This window comes from Rhinolophus hipposideros, assembly GCF_964194185.1.
Source record: "Rhinolophus hipposideros genome assembly, chromosome: 20".
In the NCBI taxonomy this organism is placed as follows: domain Eukaryota; kingdom Metazoa; phylum Chordata; class Mammalia; order Chiroptera; family Rhinolophidae; genus Rhinolophus; species Rhinolophus hipposideros.
Window position 1 is genome coordinate 37,540,049 of NC_138066.1, and position 22,822 is coordinate 37,562,870.

A 22,822-nucleotide genomic window follows, 5' to 3' on the forward strand; every position below is an offset into this window, starting at 1 on the left:
ACAGAGGTAAGTGAAGGGAATGGCAGAGGCGTCTCCCTGGGCTGGGCGCCGAGGGGTGACCCGGACGGTCCCTCCCCTCCCTTCCTCATTTTGATCTCTCTCATCTGGAGGAAGTTCAAGCCCCTGGCCGGGTGAGGAGCTCCCAGTTCCCGGCGAGTGCTCCCGCGTGTCCGCGTGTCCGCGTGTCCGGCGCCCACCATGAGACCCCTGGTCCTGCTGTGGGGCTGCCTCGTGCTTCCAGGTGAGAGGGAGGCAGGGCGAGTAGTGGAGGGATGTGGGGCTCGGGTCCAACCTCGCCTTTTGGGTCTGCAGAGAGAGGACCTCCTAAACCTACACTGCTTATCCCCACCGCCCCTGTGGCTCTTATCATTCCAGGCTTCCCCCCACCCCATTTGTCCTCCGCCTCCTCAGCCCTCAGAGGGCGCTGGCACTTGCTGGTTTTGAAACTCAGAGCCAGGTCTTCTCCCAGACCCCGGGGTTCCAGCCTCTTCGTGGCTGAGTGGCTGTGAGAGAAGCTTTTCCTCTTGCTTTCATTTTCCTACTCTGCGCCAAGCCTAAAGGCAGACCTATACAGTTGCCGCATTAAATTCAGCCTATCTTTCTTGAACTTCTGCTGTAGTTCAAGAGTGCTCCCGCGTGGAGAGCACTCTCCCTGAGAGGGAGGCTCTCCAGCACTATCCTGTTTAATCAATTCGCAGACCTACATTTTTTTTTTGTACCTTTTAACATAAAAAAATCAAGATGCATCTTATAAGTGATGTCAATTGTTCAATTGACAATGCTTTTTTAGTGGTGTATAAAATGATACTGTATCTCACACATGATAGCATCATAAATTAAATGAAATAGGACATTGTCATCAGTTATAGATGAGAAAACTCAGAAGCCCAGAGAGGTCAAGCAATTTCTCTCCAGTCACACAGCTATTAAGCAGCAGTGCTGGGATTCAGACTCCAGGCTGTCTGGATCTAGAGCTTCCCCATCCACAATCTGTTAATACACCAGGTTCAGGGAAGCAATTATATAGAAATATATATATTTCAACAGCTCTGTCCCAAGGTTCCCTGGTGGGGAAAGGGAGTACCAGCTCTGACAGGGCTGCCCCCAGAAAGGGGCGACTGACAAAGACCTTCTGGTCTTGGCCCTGGTACTTGAATCCAAGGAATTCCAACCTCCACACTTGCTGTGGTTTCAGGTTATGGAGCCCTGGTGGGCCCGAAGGAGATCAGAGGATTTGAAGGGGGTACTGTGTCCCTACAATGCACCTACAGGGAAGAGCTGAAGAAAAACAAGAAATACTGGTGCCGGAAGAGTGGGCTCATCCTCTCACGCTGCTCTGACGCTATCTACATAGACGATGGACAGAAGAAGACGGAGGGCAGGGTGTCCATCCAAGACAGCCCCCAGGAACTCACGCTTCACGTCACCCTGAGGAAGCTCAGCCTGGAGGACACGGGGAAGTACTGGTGTGGTGTCAAAGTACTGGGCTTGGATGAGACTCTCCTGGTCTCTCTGATAGTCCTTCCAGGTAACAAATGTCTCTCTCTCCCTGGCTGGGGGCCAAGAGATGCAGAGGGGAAGAGGGAAGCATGGGTAGGTTGTTAGTGGTGGACCCAGTTTTTCCATCACCAAGCGAGGTAATGCCTCTTGGGGCAGGGTCTCAAGGACTCGGGGAAATCACACAGGTCAAATGTGCACCAGCATTTGGGGCACAGACATTGCCGCATTGAGCCTCAGCTGGTCTTTCACTCTTGCTGCCCAAGGTCACAACCATAGGAGGTGGCAAAGCAGGATTAAACCCAGATCTGTTCAATTCCAGGCTCAGTTACTCTGTGTCAAATGTGGGAGAGATTGTCATGGGTGAGGGACGAGATGGACACAGAATATGAAAGACTCCCTCCCTCCCTGAAGTCAGAGAGATTCCTGAGGATTACTCAGGCTGGGCCTAGTCACAATATCCGAGGCCTACTCCACAGCATCACCTAAGCCATGGCCACACTGGTCTCACCTGCCAGTGGCCTTAGCTCTCCCTTCTCACCTCCTCTTCCCCTGATCTTGAAGTCCTGAGGACAGGTATGAGGAGTGCAGAGGAGCTTGTTGAGCTCGGGGATCTTAGGGGGCTGAGGGTGGAGCCATGGGGCTCTGGCTGGGGAGAAGCACCTCTCTGGGTGCCCAGAATCCCACCTGGACCAGCTGAGCCAAGAAGAAAGAATCCAGGAGAGCGGCCAACCCATGTGCAGGTCAGTAAGGGTGACGTAGGTCTTTGTATCCCATTTCACAGATGGGAGACTGAGGCTCCAAGAGATAAAATGATTTGCCCAGGGTCTCATAGTAGGAAGTGGTGGAGCCAGGATCCAAAAGTAGGTCATTTCTGGCTTTGGTGTTGGCTCTTAACTTCTCCTGGCCCCAGAGCTGGGACCCATTCCCATCCCCAGGCCCATACCCACTGCTAGATCCCCATCTTCCATGGGTCTTTATTTTAATTCAAAGAAATAAACATAAACTCACCAAATAATAACAGCAGCATCAAAACCACATTGAACCAAATCACATTGTTTACAAGATTCTCTGATCTCTACGTACCAATCCTTATCAACAATCAGACATCATTTTTACCTGGTGGTGATCAATTTTACCTATATTTGAGCTCTCCTGTTTTCATTCCTACCCTCATTTATAATAATTTATTTGTGTATAATATATGCATCATTACATTATCCTCCTGTATCAGACCTTGTTGGCCTCTCTCTGATGACAGTTGGGATATTCAAAATAAAGAAGACTAATGGTAGCAATGTGCTGGTGAATGTTTAACAACTGGCTGGAGAAGCTCTGATTTGTAGTGTTTGCCAATTTCTGTGGCGTAAACACCCCTGCTACCAATTTCCAGCCACCAACAGTTTAATAACCGGCTCACAAAATTCCTGAAAAGTCAAAAATCAGCTCTCATGGAGCCAGTGTGAGCTGTCTCAGCTCATGCTAAGTATGGTGAAACATTAGAAGAATTTCTAGGAAGGTCAGGACAAGACAAGAGTGCCCAGTATCATTTCTTTTCTCCATCATTGCCTAGAGGCCCGAGGCAATGAAATATGACAGGATTGAGAAATATAAATACTGGAAAGAAAAAGAAAAATAGTCTTTATGTGCAGAAGACTTGATCATTTGATCAGAAAAGTTGGAGAAAAACTGACCTAGTGTTAGAATAGAGGATGGTGGGGAAAGGGAGAGAATCCAGGATGGTATGTAAGTCAGAAAGAAAGCGACTGATGGACCTGGGGAATTGGGGAGCTCAGTGGCTCCTGGGGGTTTGACCACACTTGGTTTATGCCCACTGTGCTGAGCAGAGGTTGGCATTTTGCCCTTGAGGGATCCCATCCTAGTGGGGAAACCCATAAACAAGTTGTTACCACATAATTGAGTATTAGTTCCACTGGCAATGTGCACACAGTGTGCACCAACAGTACCAATGTACTGTTGGTACACAAAGGAAAAAGGATTTGCACCTTCTGGGGTAGGTGTTATGGAGGAGTTGACTTTTGAGCCAGCACTTGAAGGACAGAAAGAAGTGTGTTAGACAGAGATGGAAAGAAAAGGCATGGCACACAGTGGAACATGTCAACGGCGGGGAGGCAGGCAGGAGGCTCGTTTAAAAGGCACTAGAGGGCCCAACTCTGTACAGCTGGCTCATGGGATGGAGAAGAGGTGAAGTTGGCAAGGTGGGCTGAAGTCTGAGTTTAAGAGACCTTGAAAGGCATGAGAAAAAGTTTGAACTTCCACTTATGGGCAGTGGGGAGCCATTGACTGTTCTGAAGCAGGGAGTGATGGGATCCAATATATATTTTAGGGATAAAATTGACATCGGTGTGAAGGGTGGCATGGAAAGGGTAGGCTGGTGGGCAGTTGAAGGACAAGGAAAGCTGAAGGTCTAAGCCAAAGGGGAGCCAAGGAGACTGCAGGAAGGGAAGGCCAGTGATCTGCTGGAATCTACCATCCATTTCTCCCTAGCAGCCAAGGAAGGTGGCGATACTCTGAGGGGAAGTGGGGGGTGGGGATGAGAAAGCAGCTGGCTGCTCCTAAGGCAGGGAATTTGGCTCAAAGCAGTGATCCTTGCCTCCCTGAGACCAGCCTCTCCCTTTCCCCTAGGTCCCTGCTGTCCTCCCTCCCCCACTCCTCCTTTCCAGCCTCTTGTCACAACAAGCCTCCAGACCAAGGCCAAAGCTTGGCAAACTCAGCTCCCAGAATTGAGTGAGTGTGTGGTTTTTCTGCCTCTCCTCCACCCCTTTGCAAAGAAATATCCAGTAAGGGCCTGCCTGGTTCCAGACACTGCATTTTATGACCCCCCACAGCCCTGGAGCTGGATCATCAGCTAAAGACTCAGCAGGATTAGGTCACTTGCTCAATGCCACACAGGAAGCTGCAAAGCCAAGAAGTAGACAGTGCCTGACCCCACGAAGCTCAGATCTGTGTGTTCCACTTAGGGTCCGAGGGGTGAGCAGGAGACGCTGGGCCTTTGGCCCTGACCTCTGGACCTGTCCCTGCCACCCTGCCCTGCTGACCCCATGGCTGTTGAAGGAGACCAAGGCCGACTGAGGCATAGGTGCTGGGGGTGGGCATGTGATGCTGACATGAGGACTTTCAGGTGAGGGCAGAGGTGACAATTGGCCAGGACCATAGGGGTTGGGCAGGAAGGTATCTACTGAGGGGTCACTGGAATGGGTCATGGATGTGGGGATGGGGGTGTGCCCCTCCCCGCAGAGAACAGGCTTTAGGCACAAAAAGGGGCTGAAAACTGTGAACAAATACGGGGCATGCCTGTGATATGGCCTGCTTTCTCAAAACGGCTTCACCTAGACCTCTGTTTGCTTCCTGGAATATCCTTTCCCTAGGGATGTTCTGAGAAACTGATCCCTGGGAGGGTAGAGGTTAGAGGTCAAGGGTCAGAGGTCTGGGGAAGCGAGGATTCCAGCATCAGGAAAGGTGCTGAGACATTGCTTTTGGACTTGTAGCTTCTCCTGGTCTCCACTCGACAGTCACGGCAGCCAAGCAGGGGAAGACAGAGGCCGAGGCCTTTCCGTTCCCAGAGACATCCCCATATGAGCATGCAGGAAACTCTCTATACACAGGAACCTCTCCATATGCAGGGGCCTCTCCTCACGCAGTGACCTCTCCGAATGAAGAGACCTCTCCTCACAAAGCAACCTCTCCTCATGCAGGGACCTCCAGCCCAGCAACACGTCTGGATGCCACCTCAACAGAGGACAACAGACTTGTTCGCAGCAGCAGGTCCAAGTCCAGGTGAGCTCCAGAATACCAAGGTTACCTGTCAGGCCATCACCAAACCATAAAGGGCCTTTGTGCAAATAAGAACCGAACACTCCTTCCTCCAGGAGAGCAGCCTCTTGTCATAGCTGCAGCTAGAGGCACCTAGGGTAGGTTCAGAGCCCATTCCACCCCTCAGCAGGGCCCTTGAGCAGTGAACAACCTACACTCCAGGGACCATCAGCCCTGTCGCCCGTGGACACACAGGCCCATTCAAGGTGAAAGGTCCACTGGGGCCCTGGTCCCCACAGAGGACTCTCTCCAGGGGACAGCCCCCTGGAGACAACCACCCCAGGCCAGTAGTTTTTGCCTGTACACTTTGAACTGGGCCCCATGCCAAGCATGAGAATATGGAACCCAAAACAATTTGTTTTCTTACCCAACTGGAGTCCTAGCCTGAAGGATTGCTTCTTGGGGGTTTATACATAACTGCACTCAATTACTGCCATCCATGTAACTGCGGGCAAGTGCAGACCCGGCTGAAAGTGTCTCCTGGGGTTGGCGGTGGGGGCTGGGGTCCTTTCCATTGGGACTGACCAGATGTTTGGTCCCTGGTGCCCTCTGATCTCCTTGGGAAAGACAAGGGACATGACTGGGACTCAAAACAATGCCATGGTGCACAGCATGCTGTTGACATCTGGTGACAGCCACTGGCCACCTTCCATCTGGCCCACAGGACATCCCGCTCAGTGATCCGAATCTTGGCGCCGGTCCTGGTGCTGCTGACCCTTCTGTTGGCCACAGGCCTGGCTGCCCTCTGCAGGTACATGCTCCAGTGGAGGAAGAAAGGTGAGCAAAGGTAGACTGAACTGGGTGGGAGGCTCTTGGCCGGGGACCTCACTGAGACCTGCAGTCCTCCTACTGCAGAGCCCTTGGGCCTCAGTGTGTCTGTCTGAAATATGCGTATCAGGAGTCCTGCTCCTCCCTTCTGAGGGAAACACAGGGCATCAATAGTAGAAAAAAGTAATTCAAATGGGGCAATGGGAAAATGGGGGCTCTTGGCTTGCTCGTGGCTGTCCGAGCTCATCAGTCACTTCTCTCCCTAATTGATCCCAGTGAATCCATGTCCAGTCTCTTGTGTCAGGACTGACTACAGGGCGAAAGGCAAGACTGAGCACTTGAATTTGAGCATGGTAGACATTGTGGCTCCACACCTGCCCCTGGGTCTCCAGAGTTGCTCAGCTTGTTTCGAGACTTGGCTTCAAATCCCAGCGCTGCCACATTTTTGCTGTATAACCCTGCACAAATCACCTAAGTTCCCTGAGCTCTGACTTCTTCAGATCACAGATATATGTCCAACAGAAATAGAATACAAGCCACATCTTTAGTTTAAAAATCTCTGATAATCATATGAAAAGAAGTAAAAAGAAATTATTGAAGTTCATTTTAACTATATACTTCTTTTAACACGATATAACTAAAACATGTGTTTGCATAACCAGGAAGCAGTGGAGCCAGGAAGATGTGTGGGAAAACACTTTGCAAATTGGCAATGTTGTCCCTGCGCAGGTATCCTTGGGGACAACCCGGACCTGCCTCCCAACTCCTCCCTGTGTGACCCCAGGAAGAAATGTCAGCTTTGCCCATGTCCCCAGGTCCCCTCAGAGGAGTTGGAGAGGAGCACACAGTGTGGGAGCATTTCTGGTCACAACCTCAGAGCCTCTTGCCTCTCAAATTGTGGTCTCCAGTGACATAGTAGCCATGACGCCGCTTGGAATCTGTTAGAAATACAGACTCTCAGGCCCCAACGTACTGAATTAGAATCCGCATTTTACTAAAATTTCTCAGGGATTTCTTTATGCACTTTATGAAATTTCTTTATGCACACTGAGGCTTAAGGAGCAACACAGAATTGCTTCCCCAGCTGGTTGCTGGCCCACATGGAGAGAATTTCCATGTACTGATCTCAAAAGGCAATTGCCAAGGGGCTGAGCTGGAAGTGGCTTCTCTGCCCAACCTGCCTGCCTTGCTTAGTGGTACAAGGGGACCAGTCCACCTCTGTGTGAGCAGCTGCAGGCTACTCCTGGCTTCAAGGTGCTTCCTCTGGTCTCTTTCAGCTCAACAGGCCATGCAGACACCGAGGAATGAGAAGGTCTACCTCTCACACTTGGTAAGAAAGGAGGCAGGCCAAAGCCCAAGCTAAGACCCCAGACCCCTTGAGGCTGGAATTCAGGATACCTGGGCCCCACTTCTGCATCTCCCTGTCTGGTGCTCCATGGCTGACCTCAAGGCAGGGATCACTTCCTGCTTTCCACTTCCCTCACCCAGGTAATCGGTGTGAGTAGAGTGACCGACTGCCCCTCCTCACCCTGACTTCCCTCCAGGGGCCAGGCAGGGCTCTTCCCCAAGCCCAGCACCCTCTTCCCAAACCCCTTTAGAATCAGAGAACATCAGAGCCGGATCCAGAGAGGGCCTTTGAGATCATCTAGTCCAGCCTTCCTCTAAGTTTGGTGTAAACCTTCTTTCAGAATACCTGGGCGTGGAGGGTGGGCAGGGGTGGGAGGTGTTAGAAATACACTGTCCCAAATGAAACCTCAGGGTGAAGGCCAGGAATGCAAATTTTAAACAGCGCCCCCACCCCTCCCCACCAGAATTCTGACAGCACAACAGATTATGACAACTACAGACTCTAGACTGCTTTTGCTGAAGAGGAAACTGAAGCCCAGAGAGGGTAAAAATCTTACCCAAGATCACACAGCAGGTAGTGGCCCAAATAGAAAGCAGCAAGAGATATGTACTCCCATCTCCAGTCTTTCCAGAACACTAATGTTTTCTCTGAGCTTTCCTTGGCTCTGAGATCCAGGCTGAGGGTGGTGCTCTGGGGCCAGGGGGCAGAGGGCCCATCTTCCTGGAGAAGGGAACTTGCCCTGAGGCTACCTGCTGCAAGGCCCTTCCCTGATACTGCAAAAAAGAGACTATCCCATCCCACACCAGCACTCCTATTATATGAGGAAAGGGCTATAGACTCACGGATTCAGGAAACTGAAGCCACCTGCCTCACTCAACCCCCCCACCCAGCCTCTCCTTCCTCAGCTGTTTACTGAGATGCCTCCACTCTGATTCCCTTGAACATGGGGGCAAGAAAGGGGGGGTGCTGTCGCCTTCTTTCCTGGCGCCAGTGAGGACAAAAGCCTCAGGCCCTATCTCTCTAGGGAGGGGCAGGGGCGGGAATGGGGTATTGGGCTTGGCTTAGGAAGCAGCTGTTGTTGTCTCAGGAAGCTCTTCTAGGCCAAAGGTGGCAGATAGGAGCGAAGCAAAGGTCCTGGAGACAGATGGGGGGAGGGGATCTGCCACTGGCCCAGCTTCAGGGCCCAGCCTCCTGGCTGTTTACCCTGGGGCTCAACCCCACCAACTCCAGAAGAGGGCCTGGGGTAGGAAGGAGAACTGGAAGGTCTGCCTTGCTCAACTTCCTGCCTGAGTCACCTGTACTACTTCTGCTGGTGTGGTAGGGGACAGGAAAGGGCCCAGGGCCAGCAGGCAGAGGGGATGCGGGTGGAGCGGCCCCTTGTTGGGGGAAGGTTGGAACAGGGTCTCCCAAGACGTCAGAGGCAAGACTGCGTGAACATAACCAACTGAGAGCTTTTGCTCTTTTTTGGTTTCTCTGTAGTTTTCAGCCGAGTCTGGAAGTGAAATCGAAAGGGTTTGGGTATTCTTTGCCCACATTCAGGTCAAAGACAAAAGACGACACTCTATTTACTCTGCCAGAGAGCCCCAGGGGGTGTAAAAACTCAGAGGGAAGTGTTAGGGGTCAGATCAGCATTTTCCTTCCCAAGAGAGTGTGGGGACTAAAAAAAATGAGCAGGGCTAATAATCATATTAATAGATAGCTTAAAGGGAGAAAAATCAAATGTTTAAATACACACGCATGGGGAATTCACATAGGCATGAAAATTCCAAAAACAGTGAAGGAATATTGGATATATAAGACATTTGAGACAAAGGAGAAAAAGGGAGGACAGGGTATTAGATTTCAGAAGTTAGAATGGGTGATTTACAGGTAGTTGCCTGAAGAGCGAAACATATTGTGGCAGGAAAAATTCTTGCTGGGCAACTCAGGCAATGGGGACACGTGGGTTATCTAGGTTATCTAGAAAACAGGCTTGGAGTCATCTGGGCTAAATGCTAGTGAAAAATCTTAAGGTGATTAAGCCAAGGCTTCCTCCTAAGGCCATTTATTTGTCTGAATCTCTTGGGCAGGCAAGCGGGGAGGGCCAAAGGTTCTTTCTGAGTCTTATTTCTTAATAAACAGCTTAAAATCAATATCCCAAAAAGGGGTGGCAAAATTTGGTTCCCTTCAAGAGCTACTACCGAAGTGCTCCTTTTACTCTTTTCTTGAACACCTACTATGTGCCAGGGGCTTTACGTACATCAGTAAATCTTTGTAACTCCTGCACAGCTAGGTCTTATTCCCCTCTTCTTACAGAATCAGAAATAGAGGCTCAGAGAGGACAACTAAGCTGCCCACAGCAACCCAGCCTGAAGGAGGCAGAACTGGGAAAACTCACCGTGGTCTGTAGGACTGGCTGCAGCACAGTGTCTCGCCACCAACCCACACTGAAGTACAAGGGGTTGAAGAATGGAGCCAGCTCCAAGCCCGACACTCTTCTCCCAAACTCAAGACAAAGCACCATCCTTGGTCCATGAACACAGGACAGTCATGGACCCTGAATCCTGGAATAGCCCAACTGGGAGTGCTGGGATTAGGTCAGAACTTTACTGTTGAGTGCCTAAACGCAGAGGCTCTCCTATGTATCTTGTATATTCTAGAACCCAGAAAACTCCCCTGCGCCTGTTGGAACAGGCCGCTTGTCCAATGATAGATGGAGACCTGCTCCAGACGTGGGGCATTGGTCCTGGCTACTGCCTACGTGTATAGTTTGATCTCTGCCTCATGAGGTTCTTTCCTCAAATTCAGTCACCCTTGAGTAGGGGACACTTGTGTGGCTGTTCGTGGTCAGAGGTCAGTAGTGGCTGGGCTTTGACCCAATCATAAAGCTGTTAACATGGGATTAATGGGAAATGGACCTGAGTCCATTCAGGAGTTCTCTGGTTAATCCCAGCTCTGCCATGGCCTCATGACAGGCAGGGCTGGAGGGACAAGGGCCATGAGTGACAGCATTTGTGAAATCTCCTTTCCCCTTCCCCTATTCCCTGTACCCTCAGACATCCACCCCTGTCCCATTCCCTGCAGCTAGGGTATTGAAAGAAGCAGGGGGTCCAGTGAGTAGACAGAGACATGGAGACAGAGAAGTGTATGACATTCTCTGCCAGGATAATATAGTAAAAGAGCTTGGGTCTGAGGTCAAATGGTCACAAGCTCAGTCACTCACCAGTTGTGTGATGCTGGCAAGTTATGTCACCTGTCTGAACCTTGGTTTTCCCATCTGACAGGGTTGTAGTTAGGAAAGAGTGAGATGAGACACCCCATAGGTGTCCAGAAAATGGGAGCTCCTTTCTTCTAGCTGCTTCCTAAGCCAAGCCCAAGGGACTCGCTGGCCAGGGTACCTCAGGTCAGCTCTGTCCTTGGGAGACTTGGCAGAGGTCCTGGGTGGCTTCCACCTGTGCTCTGTCCAACTGTTAGGACAAGGGAGTGGGAAGTGGAGGGACCTGGCATCCCAACCTGAGGATCCATGGGGGCAGCAGGGCCTCGGACAGGAGATGGGCTTCCCCACTCACTCTGGACCACCCACCTCTCTTCCCTGAGCCTCGGTTTCCTCGTCTGATCAGGGAGGGCTTACTCACACTGATAATCTCTGAAGATTCTTCCTGTGCTTTTTGTTTTTCGGTCAATCTTTTAGGTGCCCAACTTTGCTCTTTCTATTACAAAGAACCTACAGCCTGCAAGTTCTTTCTGCTTAAAGGCTAGAAATAACAATGATGAAAATGAATTAATCATTCCAGGAGTCCCCAGTTGTTGAATGATAAAACATTATCATTGATTTTCATTATAACCCTGAGGGAAAAATTCTTATCCCCATTTTATAGCTGAGGAAACTGAGACTCAGAGTGGTTAGGTGGCTTGCCTATGGTCATACTGAGACACAGGAAATTGAACCCCAAAACTCTGACTCCACACCGGCATTCTTCCCCTTGCTCACCCTTCCTGCATTTCCCTTCTCTGCCTGGGCTCACAGACCATCCCTGCTGCCAAGAATGGCCTGTTCTGACTGAGTCTCTGTTATAGCCTCTGGGGAAAGGCCTAGTCCCAGAGTAGGCGGTCATCAACCTCGCAGCACCCACAGGGCCTCGTGCCAGCCTGAAGTCCTCCGCCAGCCCCTACACGGACATCCAATGCCCAAGCCAGGTGCAGACAGAGGCCCTGGTGGCCTGCAGCCACCTACTCTGGCTCCTCTCTGACAATGCAAGGAAGTGGGGGAGGGTTCTTTGCTCAGCATCCACTCCCCCACACCCATCTACCTACCCCCTAGTAATCACAGGTGTTGGCCATTCGGGACCAAGGGCTCTTGACTTTACAACCTCTTTTGCCCCATCCAGAAAATTCTCAAATAGTTTGTTGGGAATCACAGCTTAAAGAGCTCTGGGCTGGCAGGATTTCAACATCTAAAGCCAGAATGTGGCCTAAGCCATGAGTATGCTCCTTCAGGGAATGTATGGGTGGAGGGTGGAGAGGTGAATCAAAGCCTGAGAATTCTGGAGAGGAGAAGCTGTTAGTTCCTGCGCTCCTTAGATGGACAGAGACCTGGAACTGTGAAAAGGCTGGGGTGGACCCAGCAGCTACCTGGAGACCCCCTGCAGCTGGGCTCTGCTTTCCACCCCCAACATTGTCCTTACAGACTTCAGAGGAAGAGGAAGCCTCTTTCTAGGACCCTGAGCATGACATGAGCCCAGGGCCTCCCCCTCATGTGTCTGAGGAGCTCAGCCCCTCCAAGTTCATTGTAGTCTAGCCACAGAGCCCCTCGAGGCCAGGCCTGCTGTGAATCTGAGTGACTGGATTTCCATTCATTTGAGTAAGCTTTCTGGCTTTCAGCCTTGGCTTCTTCCCCTTGCTCACCCTTGGCTTCAGAGTTCCCCTTGGCTTCATTCAGAGTTCACCTGCTAGACTCCAGGGCTCCTCCCACCTTCCCCAGGCTCTCTTCCTGCATCCCCCAGCCTGACCTGGAAGCCTTTGTCAGCCTGCAGTGGTAGCCTCATGGTTCCAACAGAGACTGGGACCTTCCCAATATGTTCACATCCCTGGGCAGGGCATGTAGCCGCTGGACCCTCACCAGGGCCAGGCAGGGCTGAGGAGATCTGGCCTGGGTTCGTATCTGCTAGAGGCAATCCCCTGGGCCTGGGTGCTCAGCAATAGGCCTCTGTCTTTCCCCGCCAAACCCCACCTTCCTCTCCCTTCCTTCCAATCTCAAACTCAGCACCACTTTCTCCTGCATAAGGTGGAGATGAGGAGGAAACATGCTGGGGTTAGATTATGATTTCCCAGCTTGGCTGTGAACCACCTATATCCTAGTCCTTCAGGAAGCTTGTTAAAAATGTGATTCCTGGGCTCTACCAAGACCTACCCAAACCATTTGTGGGGCTGGGCCTAGGATTTGACTGTCTCCTAAGTGCCTGGTGATTCTAATACTCAAGTTGGAGAACCAGTGGGCCTATTGAACTCTCAGGTCCTTCCAGTTTAGAGTCTACATTTGGTGTATGGGGTGACCCACCTGCCCCTATAGGTGCTGCTCTGCCCCTCACACCGTGACCCAGCTGGGGTCTTTTCTGGGCCTGCCTGAATCCTGGCCCAGAGCAGGGCACACTGGAAGGCAAGGAGGAGTTGCCTTTCAGATCTCCTCCTGGCCCGGCTTTCATTCCAGGTTTTGGAAGGAGGGTGGAAAGAAAAGCTCATCTCCTTCCTTGTCAAGAAAGGGTTAATTGCCTCTGGATTCTGGTAGCTGGGGGTGGAATGGGGTGGAGAAAACCACAGGTGCAAGTGGGTGTCTAAAATGAAAGAGGAAGGGGATAGAGTAAGAAACTAAGGGGAACCTCAAGGTGACCCTAAGTCTGGCCCCCTGGAGATGGGGTGGGGTGGGGAGGTGGGTAGGGTGGTAGAACTATTTTTTTCTTTTTCTATGTTCTTTAAAAAGTGAAATGGGTCAAATATATGGTGATGGAAGGAGAACTGACTCTGGGTGGTGAACATGCAATGGAATTTATAGATGATGTAATACAGAATTGTACACTTGAAATCTGTAATTTTACTAACAGTTGTCACCCCAATAAATTAAAAAAAAAGTGAAATGGGGGTTGCCCAGTATACAAAATTTAGAAAGATGAAGGGAAAAAGAAAACAAGTCACCCATAGTCTTACCACTACCCAGAGACCATCATCATTGTTGCATTTTCCTGTATTTCTTTCCACTCTTTTTTCTCCATATCATTTGCTGATGTTCTTTTACAAATTATTTTGTATATACTCGTACAACTTCATATCCTGCTTTTCCCACTTAGTTAATATATCGTAAGCATTTCTCCATGTTTTTACAAACATTTTATAAATAAAATGTTTATCAGCTGTGTGCTTTTCGTCATTATCAGTATGCTTCCAATTATTTGTTCTCTCACTAGATATTTTCTATTTTTGCTTTATAAATAACAACGTGGTGAATCTTTGAATAAGGCTTTATCTGCAGAAACTTCCTTAGGGATTTTCGTATGTGGAAGTGCCAGGTCATAGGTTGTGAACATCGCTGAAGTTACTGATACCCATTGCTAACCAGCTGACAAAAGAAAAATTCTGAGATGTTCTAAATTAAATTACAGCAGGCCGGAGAGTAAGAGAGACAGGAATAATTAGCCAATTAATTATTTTTATACTTTAATTACTATACTGGTTCATTAACTAACCAGTTAATAGATGGGGGCCAACTGACAAGACTGCTGACATTCCTGAATGCATGTTGGAGCTTTGCATCAGCATGGACCCACTGACCACCAGACACCATCGCATCCCGCATACACAAGAACTTTCAGGACAGTTGCCTGTAACCAATCGAAAGTAGTAAATATTTCTTGTTTACAGACTGTGCGCCTATCATAGAACTGCCCTGCTTCACCTTACCTCACCCCTCTTATCTGTAGCCAATGTAAATTCCTTCAAAACAAATCACATCTTTCTTTCCCAGAATATAACATATAAAAGCGCTCACCGACTCCAGGGTGGTGGACATACGGCCTCCTGCACCTAACCACGCAGCTGGTGGTTAGAGTTCATGCTCCAGGACCTGGTCCTTTTCTGACTAGCAGTATGGCCCAATAAACCCTTTGTTTTAAAAAACCCTTTCAGCTGTGGAAGTTCAGTGTTTGCTTGTTTGCTTAACACATTTCTGAAATGTCAGAACCAATTTCACTTCCACCAGGGCCTTTCAATCAGCATTTCTCAAAGACCTCACCAGTCTCTACACATATCCGTGTGTGTGTGTGTGTGTGTGTGTGTGTGTGTGTGTGTGGACAAAGCCCCAAAAAGCAGTTTCCAGGCTCTCGGCCTCACATAGAATGGTGCTGGCTCGGGTAGTAAATGGCCGTCAACTGTGATTGGATGACCATCAGCTGTGGCTAGTTGGCCGTCAGCTGTAACCAGTGAGCCATTGGCCACTAATATAACTGCCATGGCTACACTAGCAGGAAAAATGGGGGGCTAGCAAGAAGATGGCAAGTGTGGATTGCAGTTAGGACGGCGGGTTGCGGACAGTGTGGCTCCTGCTTCCTGTGTCTCCAATCCAGCTGCCAGCGAGAATACATTGATTTGACTCCCCTACCTATGGCTCCGTGGGTGTTTTTTGGCCTAGCCATATCCTGCGTTCTTATGTGGGGAGCGGGACCAGAGACTCCGCAGGACTCCCCGCACGACAGTGTGGCAGGAGAGACCACTCAGAAATGCCCTGCAGGAGACCCTAGAGGGCTAGGGGGGCTGGGTGAGGTGGAGCTGGTCTGAGGAAGAAAGAGAAACTCACCAGAAGGTGCCAGCCAGTGCCCGAGGCTCCTGGGGAAGGGTGAGCACCACTACTCCAGGTGAAGAGGAAGCCCCTAGGTCTGAGCTCTGGGGGCTCTGCTCAGGATCTGGGCACAGCGTGTGCCCCGATATTGGGGGGGGAGGTACGGAGCAGCAAGTTTCAGGTGGTCTCAGTGAGACCAGAAAAGTTCACCCAAAGTAGTCTTCTCCCTTGAGAAATCCCTAGGCTGGAGGTTGGTGAGGTCTGGGGTTGGCCAGGAGGGGAAAATCCTTCCTGTCCTCTCAACCTGTCACCTATGGCAGCCAGAGCTTCCTGGGGACCAGGACATGGTCAGCCTGTTCATCCCAGTCCCACCCTTTGCCCATTCTCAGAGCATATGCGCACTAAATAGACTAATGTCTTTTATGGCCAAGCTCTCTCCAAGGCAACCTAGAATTGGCATCCACGGGATTCCCAGTTTCCATGGATTTATCAGGCATGCAAGTATTATTCACAGACGCTCACACACTTCCCTAATTCCCACGACTGTCATGTGCCTGCCCAGCTCTGCCCTCCCAGCCGTGGAGTGAGACCACTGCCTTCCCAGTCGCCACTTTGCAATCCCCCATCTTGATACACCTTGGTTTTATATTTGCACATCAAAACATTCAGCTCTGCGATCTTTTGTAGATATGTAAGACTCTGTTCAATCCTCTTGAACAAAAGAATGCCACAAGTCACTGCTCACCCATCCTGGAAGCAAGGTTTCCAGTTTGGGGACTTGCTGAAAGGCGAAACTTCAGAAAAAATTAGGGAAACTTCAAAAATTGCTAACATTTAGTTTTTGCCAAACTGGAGTGTTAACAATAACAATAAGAAACTATCATTTATCCCCCCCACTTGTTTCTTATAAATAAACATTTTAATACCAAAAGGGAGTATGGACAGGAAAAATGAATAATTTGAGCTCACCTTTCCCCACAACTGGGGACAATTGGATGTTATGTTCCTAGTGCATTGAAATGCACTGAGGAGAGATTTTCTAAGTTTATCCAGGAAGCGGTAGCTCATGGGGGAAGAGAAAACGGAAGAGAGAAGGTGGAAAGCCCCTAAGAGTACAAAGGGATGTGGTGTGCTTTGGGGTACCTCCCAAGTGAGAGGGAAGTGTTCTCTGTCTGCAGTACTTTAAGGATGTGACAGGCACCCAGTATGGGCAGCTGAGAGGGGTGCCACTGGGATCTGAGTGTGGGGCCCTAAGACTCATGCAAAAGCAGCAGGCCTGTCCATCTTGAATGGACCACATGGGTTAATCAATTTGTAAATAAGTAAGTAGTAAATAAATAAATACATACATACATACGTACATACTTGCCAAGGCCCAGAGAAGTAGAGGGACCTGCTAAAGGCCACACAGCAAGTTCCAGATAAATGGATTAGCCATGGAGTCCTTGAGTCCCTTGGCCCCCTTGAATGCTCCCAGACTACTGGATATAATAATTTAGAAAGAGCCTCTTCCTGGGATGGAAACCGTAGAATGGCAGAACTGGAAATTTCGAAAAAAAAATCACAGAACACAAGACATGTCACTCCGACGCTATTAAAGAATCATCTGTGCTGTGCTCACCCTCTCACCCTCTCCGGAAGCTATCCACCTGACCCCAACCAAAGACAGACAGAGACCAGAAGCCTTTGCTTTCACATTTAATCAAAGGAAAAGAAAGAAAACCAGTCAGAGAGAAAGCTCAGGAATTGGATGGCTGAAGGAAGAGACAGGGGAAGGGCAACTGGCCTGGGACTAAGTGTGGACAGCACGGGATGGGGTTATTATCCTGAGGTTCCTCACAAACAAGTGTCCACTGTGGGAGGAGAAAGGACAGAGTCAGAGCTAACGCAGTGGGCGCACATGCCTGTTCCAACCTGGTCCCAGACCAGTCCAAGGAGTGGGGCTTAGGCAGGGGAGGTAGAAGGCCATTCAGAGGGGGCGGAGACAGGAGAGGACGGACCCAGCCTTGTCCCCTGGGCGTCACTGGAGGCGAGGTACCAGAACAGCATTAACACTGGAGATTCACCATAAAAGACCAGGTGTCAACTCCGCACCAAGGTGCCTACCTCACACCCCCATCTTTTGGTCAGGGGGTTAGTCAAGGGGGAGGGGTAGCTGCAACAATGGATACTTGGCTGCCTCCACTCTGAAGTCCCCCAGGTGAGGTGGGAACTGGCAAAGACACAATGGCCTCAGGCCAGCAGGAGAATATCCCATTTTCCTCCCATTCCCAGTCCCCTGGGCTGAGAGTGAGGGTGGTGCAAGGCAGAGTTGAATTAAGAATAAAAAGAACACTGACTAAAGGGGAAAGAGGGGTATAAAGATGGCTGCATAGTGGATGCAGAGCTATGCAAATGAGATGGGAACAGGTTTGACCTTGACACTTCATTTACATATCCTATGCAATGAGATCCCTAATATAATAAATATATTTCTAACTTTGTAATAAATATTCTGTTTCTTCTCCCTCCCCTTCCCTAGGAAATGGGCACACAGTGGTACAGGGGCCAGCTTGGGCTGACACTGCAGCGAACACTGATTAGACATTCAGAAAGACTAGGAAGCAGAGGGGCTGGGCTGGTGCCTTACAAGGACAGGCTCATCCCAGGAAGGACCACAGAGAAGGCTGAGGGATGAGGTGCTGGGGAAGTCTAGCATTCTTTTCCTAAAAGGGATTCTCCTATTTTACACAATTGTCCTTCCCAAGGACTGGAGAGTGGCATTTAGGGTCAGGGGACAATAGGAGAGCTGGAGGAAGACATCTGGGAGGGCCAAGGCTCTAGAATGTGGGATAAGGGCCTCATAAGACATGGGGGCTGATGGAGAACCCCAAAAAAGGGGGCCTCAAAAAGTGACCTCCAAAGCAAAAGCACCCTCTGCTTCTCTCCAAAAGCCAAGCCTGACATACACACACCCATGGCAGAAAGACAGACCAGACACACAGCATCACAGAAACGGTGTGGATGGCGGCCCCTGGAGCCGGGCTCCGAGGAGCCGGCCTCCAAGGAGCCGGCCAGAGCACAAATGTCCTTCACCAAGCCCATACTCCAGGGCCCAGTGCTCACAAAGTTCCCTCCACACCCTTCCTCAGCCCCACATGCAGCCCTGACGCCAGTGGGCCTCTTGGCCCCAGCCAGAGAGACCAAAATAGACAATGGTCATGGATAGGGAGCCCAGACATGTCCCCACCATGGGCCATGGAGAGCTTGGAGACTCAGCTGTTGTCACAGGACTCAGCCTCCAACACACCATGACCTGGGCTGAGCCCACTGCCCACTGCCAGCCTTGTCCTTTGGAATGCAGAGCTGACCTGTCAGGGGCACATAGGAGAAGTCTGTGGAGAGACTTCGGCAGTGAAAAGCTGTGGATGAGGAAGGACAGGGCAGTGTCCCACTTGTGGAGACTCTGCCTCATTCCGAGGGAACCAAGTCTGCACTGCTCCCCGGCTGTGGCAACTGGCTCAAGCTTTGGCTCCTGCAGCATTCAGGATGGCACCAGGCTGGCACCACTCCCCAGGCCTGCCTGGCTGCCAGGGAGCTTTCCACTCCCCAGACCACATGGAAACAGCTTAGGGCCCGCTCCTAGGATGGAATGGTGAGAGGTAAGAGGAGCCCAAGCAATGGGGTGGATGTGGCCAGTCCAGAGGAGAAAAGGTGACTGGAGAGAGGTGACAGAGGGCAGTGTAAGCATTGACCACAAGGTCCCAAAGCAGCTTTTCCCTTCTGTGGATTGAGCCTTTTGAAGGTGACTCAGACACACTCCTGGGAACAGCTTGGTCCTCACAGAGGGACATCTGGTGGCTAATGGGCATCAGGAGGGAGCAGCACCTGGGCACAGAGGTACCCCATGAACACCCACCTCCCTGGCAGTGCACGCCTCTGTGCTGAAGCCAGACTTAGGGCCCACTAAGAGCTGCTACTCAGGGAGAGCCAGAGCGCCAGGGATGGGAGCTAAGGATTGTGGTTGAGGGTCATGGCTGGGGAAAGATGGACTCAGGGTTCTGGGTCACAACCCAAAGGGACAAGGTCCAGGCAAGCAGGCTCAGTACACCCAGCTGACTGGCACCCACTGGGGCTCTGTCCGCAGCTTCTCCATGGCAGTCTGGAGCTCACGAAAGGTCCTCTCCAGGTTGCTGTTGACCAGGCTGAGGTCAAAGTAGTGGCCATAGCCCCTCTGGATGCGGCTACTCTCCTCCACTGTCCGTCTCAGATCTGCCTCCTGCCGGCACAAGGGGATCTCTCGCCAGTCAGTGTCCCCCACTCACCCCCATCATCAGGGGGATGTACAGCCTGCCCCATCCAGCAGCCTCCCCAAAACCCAACCATGGTGGGTACCGACTCCCTGGCTAGGGAGGCAGGACCCCTCCCTGCATGCCCCAAGGCGGCTCTCCTGCAACCACAGACAGATGGGTGAAAGGAAGGAAGAAAATAGTCTTTCGTAAGTGCCAAACATGGCACTAACCTGTTTGCAACCCACATAATCTTCACTACACTCTGCAAGGCAGGGCTAATAATTCCCTGTTTACACAGAAAAAACTGAGACAAAGAAGTTACATAGCCAGCTAGTGACTGCACAGGGTCTGCCTAACTCCAAAGCCAGTGCTCCCTCCATTCTGACTAGGCCCCCCTTACCTGGGCAGCTTGAGAGGCACTTCCCATACCTGGTACTAGGACACCCACAAGTGCCCAAGGCAGACCCCACCCCAAACCCAGGCCAACCTGGCCAGGCAGGGGTGGGAAGGAAACTTGAATAAGTCAAGGTGGGAGCTCTAGGGCTGGCCCAGCTGTGTCACAGCAGCACCAGTCTGCGGTGTTTGTGGCCAGGGGGCTGTGCAACAAACAGAGAGGAACCCAGCCCAGAGAGCCCAGATAGCCCAACGTAGCCTGACAGCTACAGTACAAGGCGTGGCCAGCAGAGGGACTCCTGAGCTCAGAGCTCTGCAAACCTACACCTCTTGGGGAAGGCTGTTCCAAGAGGTACCTAGGAAAAGGGGTGTGGAAGAAAAAAAGGGGTTCTATGGAAACTTCATAGAATGATCTGATCAAAGGTTCCTAACTGGGCAGGTCATGGTGGGTATTACACCCCAGGCACATAACTCTTTTAGTAAAAGCCGTTGTTTCTGTCCATTGTCTCTGTGCATCTAGGTTAATATACCTTTGAAATGCCCCGTTAGAATCCATCCTTCTAAAGCATGACCACCCTCAAGAGAGCATATAATCTTAACTAATCTGTAAAATCCCCACCTTGCTTTCTCCCACCTTCATGTAATCTTCTTTATTTTCCCTCCTTAATTCCAAATGTATAAAAGAAACTACAAACTGTTACTCTCTAGAGCATTTGAGATCTTGTTCCTGGGCATATGTCATCAGTTTGGCTCAAATAAACTCATACAAATTCTCCACAGGTTTGGACATTTTTTTCAGTGGACAGGAGAGGACCCTGGAGTCATGCACCACCTGACCGGAAGCCGCTCCTCCCAGAGCTGCCTCCTCCCTAACTCATCCCTCCAGCCAGCCTTCTAGCCTCTGTCTTCCTCCCTCCTTTCAGCCTTTCCCCCAGCTGTAAACAGCCCTGAGCCCACCTGGCCTGCCTCTGCCCAAGTTCTCACACTGGCTCTCTGGGCTCCCTTTCGTCAGCACTCTGTCCCTGCAGAGTAGCTCAAGCAGTGGGCCTGGCAGAATCTCCCGCTCCCCAGGCCGGCTGTGTCTCTGACTCTGTGAGAATCTGGGTACTTCACTTCCTTACTCAGACCTCTGTTTCCAAACCAATACAGCAGGAATCACAAGTCCTCCCTTGCTGATACCTTGGGTGGGCGCCCCTTCCCCTTCCCTAATAGCACTTTCTTCTCTTCATTAGCTCTGGCCTGCCGCTTCCTATCCCAGGCAGACATCAGACCCCTTCCACCGCACCTCAGAGCCCCTCACCGTGAGCTGTTTGGTGGACACCCCACTCTCCAGTGCAGCCCGATTCATGGCCCGCAGGGTCTCAAAGTCGGGGGCCTCAATGAACACCACGTAAGGGACAAACTCAGCTGTTCTCAGCACCTTCACTGCCTGCAGGAGAGGAGGGTCAGGGAGTATATCCCCACGTACATCTGGGGTGATGGGGATGAGGATGGGTACCTGGGGCCCTGGAACGTGGGTCCCGGGGATGAATGGTAGAGGAACAGCTGGCAGGTGGTTAAGGATTAGAGTAACTGAGGAGACTAGAGGAGTGGAGGGTCCCATAGGCTGAGAAAAAGGGTCTAGGTGGTCTGGGTCCCTAGCAGTAGTTGAGGGGTTACATGGGGGTGTTTGGAGACAAATGCCTGGAAATACAGGGGGGAGTGCTGAGGGAAGCAGAGTACCCCGAGGGAATATTGGGCAGGATGAGAAGGATCGGGCCAGGCGGTACCTGGGGGTTGACATCCAGCACGCACACCTTGCCGGCTGCAACTACACCACGGATGGAGTCGATACGTGTGCCATACAGGTTGCCCTCATATTCGCCATGTTCCAGGTAGCGCCCAGCACGGATGTCAGCCTCCATCTCTGCTCGGGACACAAAGCTGTAACCCTGGCCTTCCCGCTCTGAGTCCTTGGGCCGCCGGGACGTGTCTAGGGGGAAGGGGGGGCTTATTGGGCTCAAGCAGACCACACCACCTCAGACACACATGCAGGTGTTCTACATGTGTCACACAGCCCTGGGGATGCAGCCTGCCCTCCACCTTCTCAGCACTGCTGCGTTCCCACACACCATGCCCTTACCCTCACCACTGGCACACACAGAGACTCAGGACATCCATATTGGAAGGAACTTCAGAGATCACTGCTCCAACTCAGAGTTCACAGGTGGGGGGCTGAGGCCCAGAGAGGGAAATGTGCAGCCCAGAGTCACACAGCAAGGTCAAGCTGACCTGGGGTCAGCATTCAGGTTCCTGCCTCCCGGAACCAGAAGCTTTCACCACCCCAGCTGCTTCTGTCACTAAGAATCCCTGTCTTCCACAAGGTCACACTCAGCTCATAGCCCTGTTTCACACGGGTGCACAGCTGGGCTTTTAGCAGGTGAAACATGAGAGAAGAAAAGGTAAGGCTAGCCCAGCCCACCTGGCCACAGGTTCAAGGGACAGCTCCCCACCACCTCCCCAGCCTGCAGTTCCCCCATCAACCCATAGAGAGCGCACACCCCACACCTCACAACCAAAAGCACTGCTTGACCAGGTGCCCATGCAGATATCTATTCAGTGGACCCAGCCCCAGGGCAGCCCCTGCTCCCTGCCCCTCACCCAGCAGGGCAAAGCTCCCACTCACAGGGCACCGTGGTACCGTAGCGATCTGGATCCCACATGATGAGCTTGTTCTTCAGGCTGCGCCGGCCGACACCCTGAGCCCCAATCAGCACCAGAGTTTTCCGGCGGAAAGGGGGCATGCGGGCCACCTCTTCATAAATGAGCAGCTCATGGCGGTCAAACTCTGGACACAGGAAGATGGCACTGCTCATCAGGTGTAAGGGCTGGGGCTGAGCTCTCAGAGGCCAGGGGCAGCAAGGAGAA

The 22,822-nt window shown here is 51.3% G+C and overlaps 2 protein-coding genes across 7 annotated transcripts in view; one reads left to right on the forward strand and one right to left on the reverse strand.

Moving 5' to 3' along the window:
• On the forward strand, nucleotides 1–13,849 carry CD300LG (CD300 molecule like family member g). Of its 2 annotated transcripts, XM_081029294.1 has the most exons (7): nucleotides 1–241; nucleotides 1,196–1,528; nucleotides 4,144–4,245; nucleotides 5,007–5,295; nucleotides 5,996–6,108; nucleotides 7,377–7,429; nucleotides 9,743–11,213. In XM_081029294.1, the coding sequence occupies exons 1-7, from the start codon at nucleotides 199–201 to the stop codon at nucleotides 9,752–9,754; spliced, it is 945 nt and encodes a 314-aa protein (XP_080885420.1). In that variant the 5' UTR covers nucleotides 1–198; the 3' UTR covers nucleotides 9,755–11,213. The 2 variants fall into 2 exon arrangements, with proteins under 2 accessions (XP_080885420.1, XP_080885421.1); XM_081029295.1 differs by lacking the exon at nucleotides 4,144–4,245 and having other exon boundaries at nucleotides 7–241; nucleotides 9,743–13,849.
• MPP2 (MAGUK p55 scaffold protein 2) overlaps nucleotides 13,655–22,822 on the reverse strand; it is a 25,694-nt gene continuing 16,526 nt past the window's right edge. Inside the window, exons 10-13 of one of the 5 annotated variants that reach the window (XM_081029291.1) lie at nucleotides 22,581–22,742; nucleotides 21,685–21,887; nucleotides 21,216–21,344; nucleotides 13,655–19,509 (exon numbers count right to left, since the gene is read on the reverse strand). In XM_081029291.1, coding sequence (XP_080885417.1) covers nucleotides 19,333–19,509; nucleotides 21,216–21,344; nucleotides 21,685–21,887; nucleotides 22,581–22,742 — 671 coding nt within the window. In that variant the 3' untranslated portion in view covers nucleotides 13,655–19,332. The remainder of the gene's footprint in view (nucleotides 19,510–21,215; nucleotides 21,345–21,684; nucleotides 21,888–22,580; nucleotides 22,743–22,822) is intronic. The other 4 variants (XM_081029289.1, XM_081029287.1, XM_081029288.1 and 1 more) reach the window with 4 other exon arrangements.

Coding starts and splice junctions, on each gene's coding strand:
- CD300LG (XM_081029294.1), top strand. CDS start 199: ATGAGACCCCTGGTCCTGCTGTGGGGCTGCCTCGTGCTTCCAG. Junction 4,246..5,006: donor AACTCAGCTCCCAGAATTGA/GTGAGTGTGTGG, acceptor TTGGACTTGTAG/CTTCTCCTGGTCTCCACTCG. Junction 6,109..7,376: donor GCTCCAGTGGAGGAAGAAAG/GTGAGCAAAGGT, acceptor GGTCTCTTTCAG/CTCAACAGGCCATGCAGACA.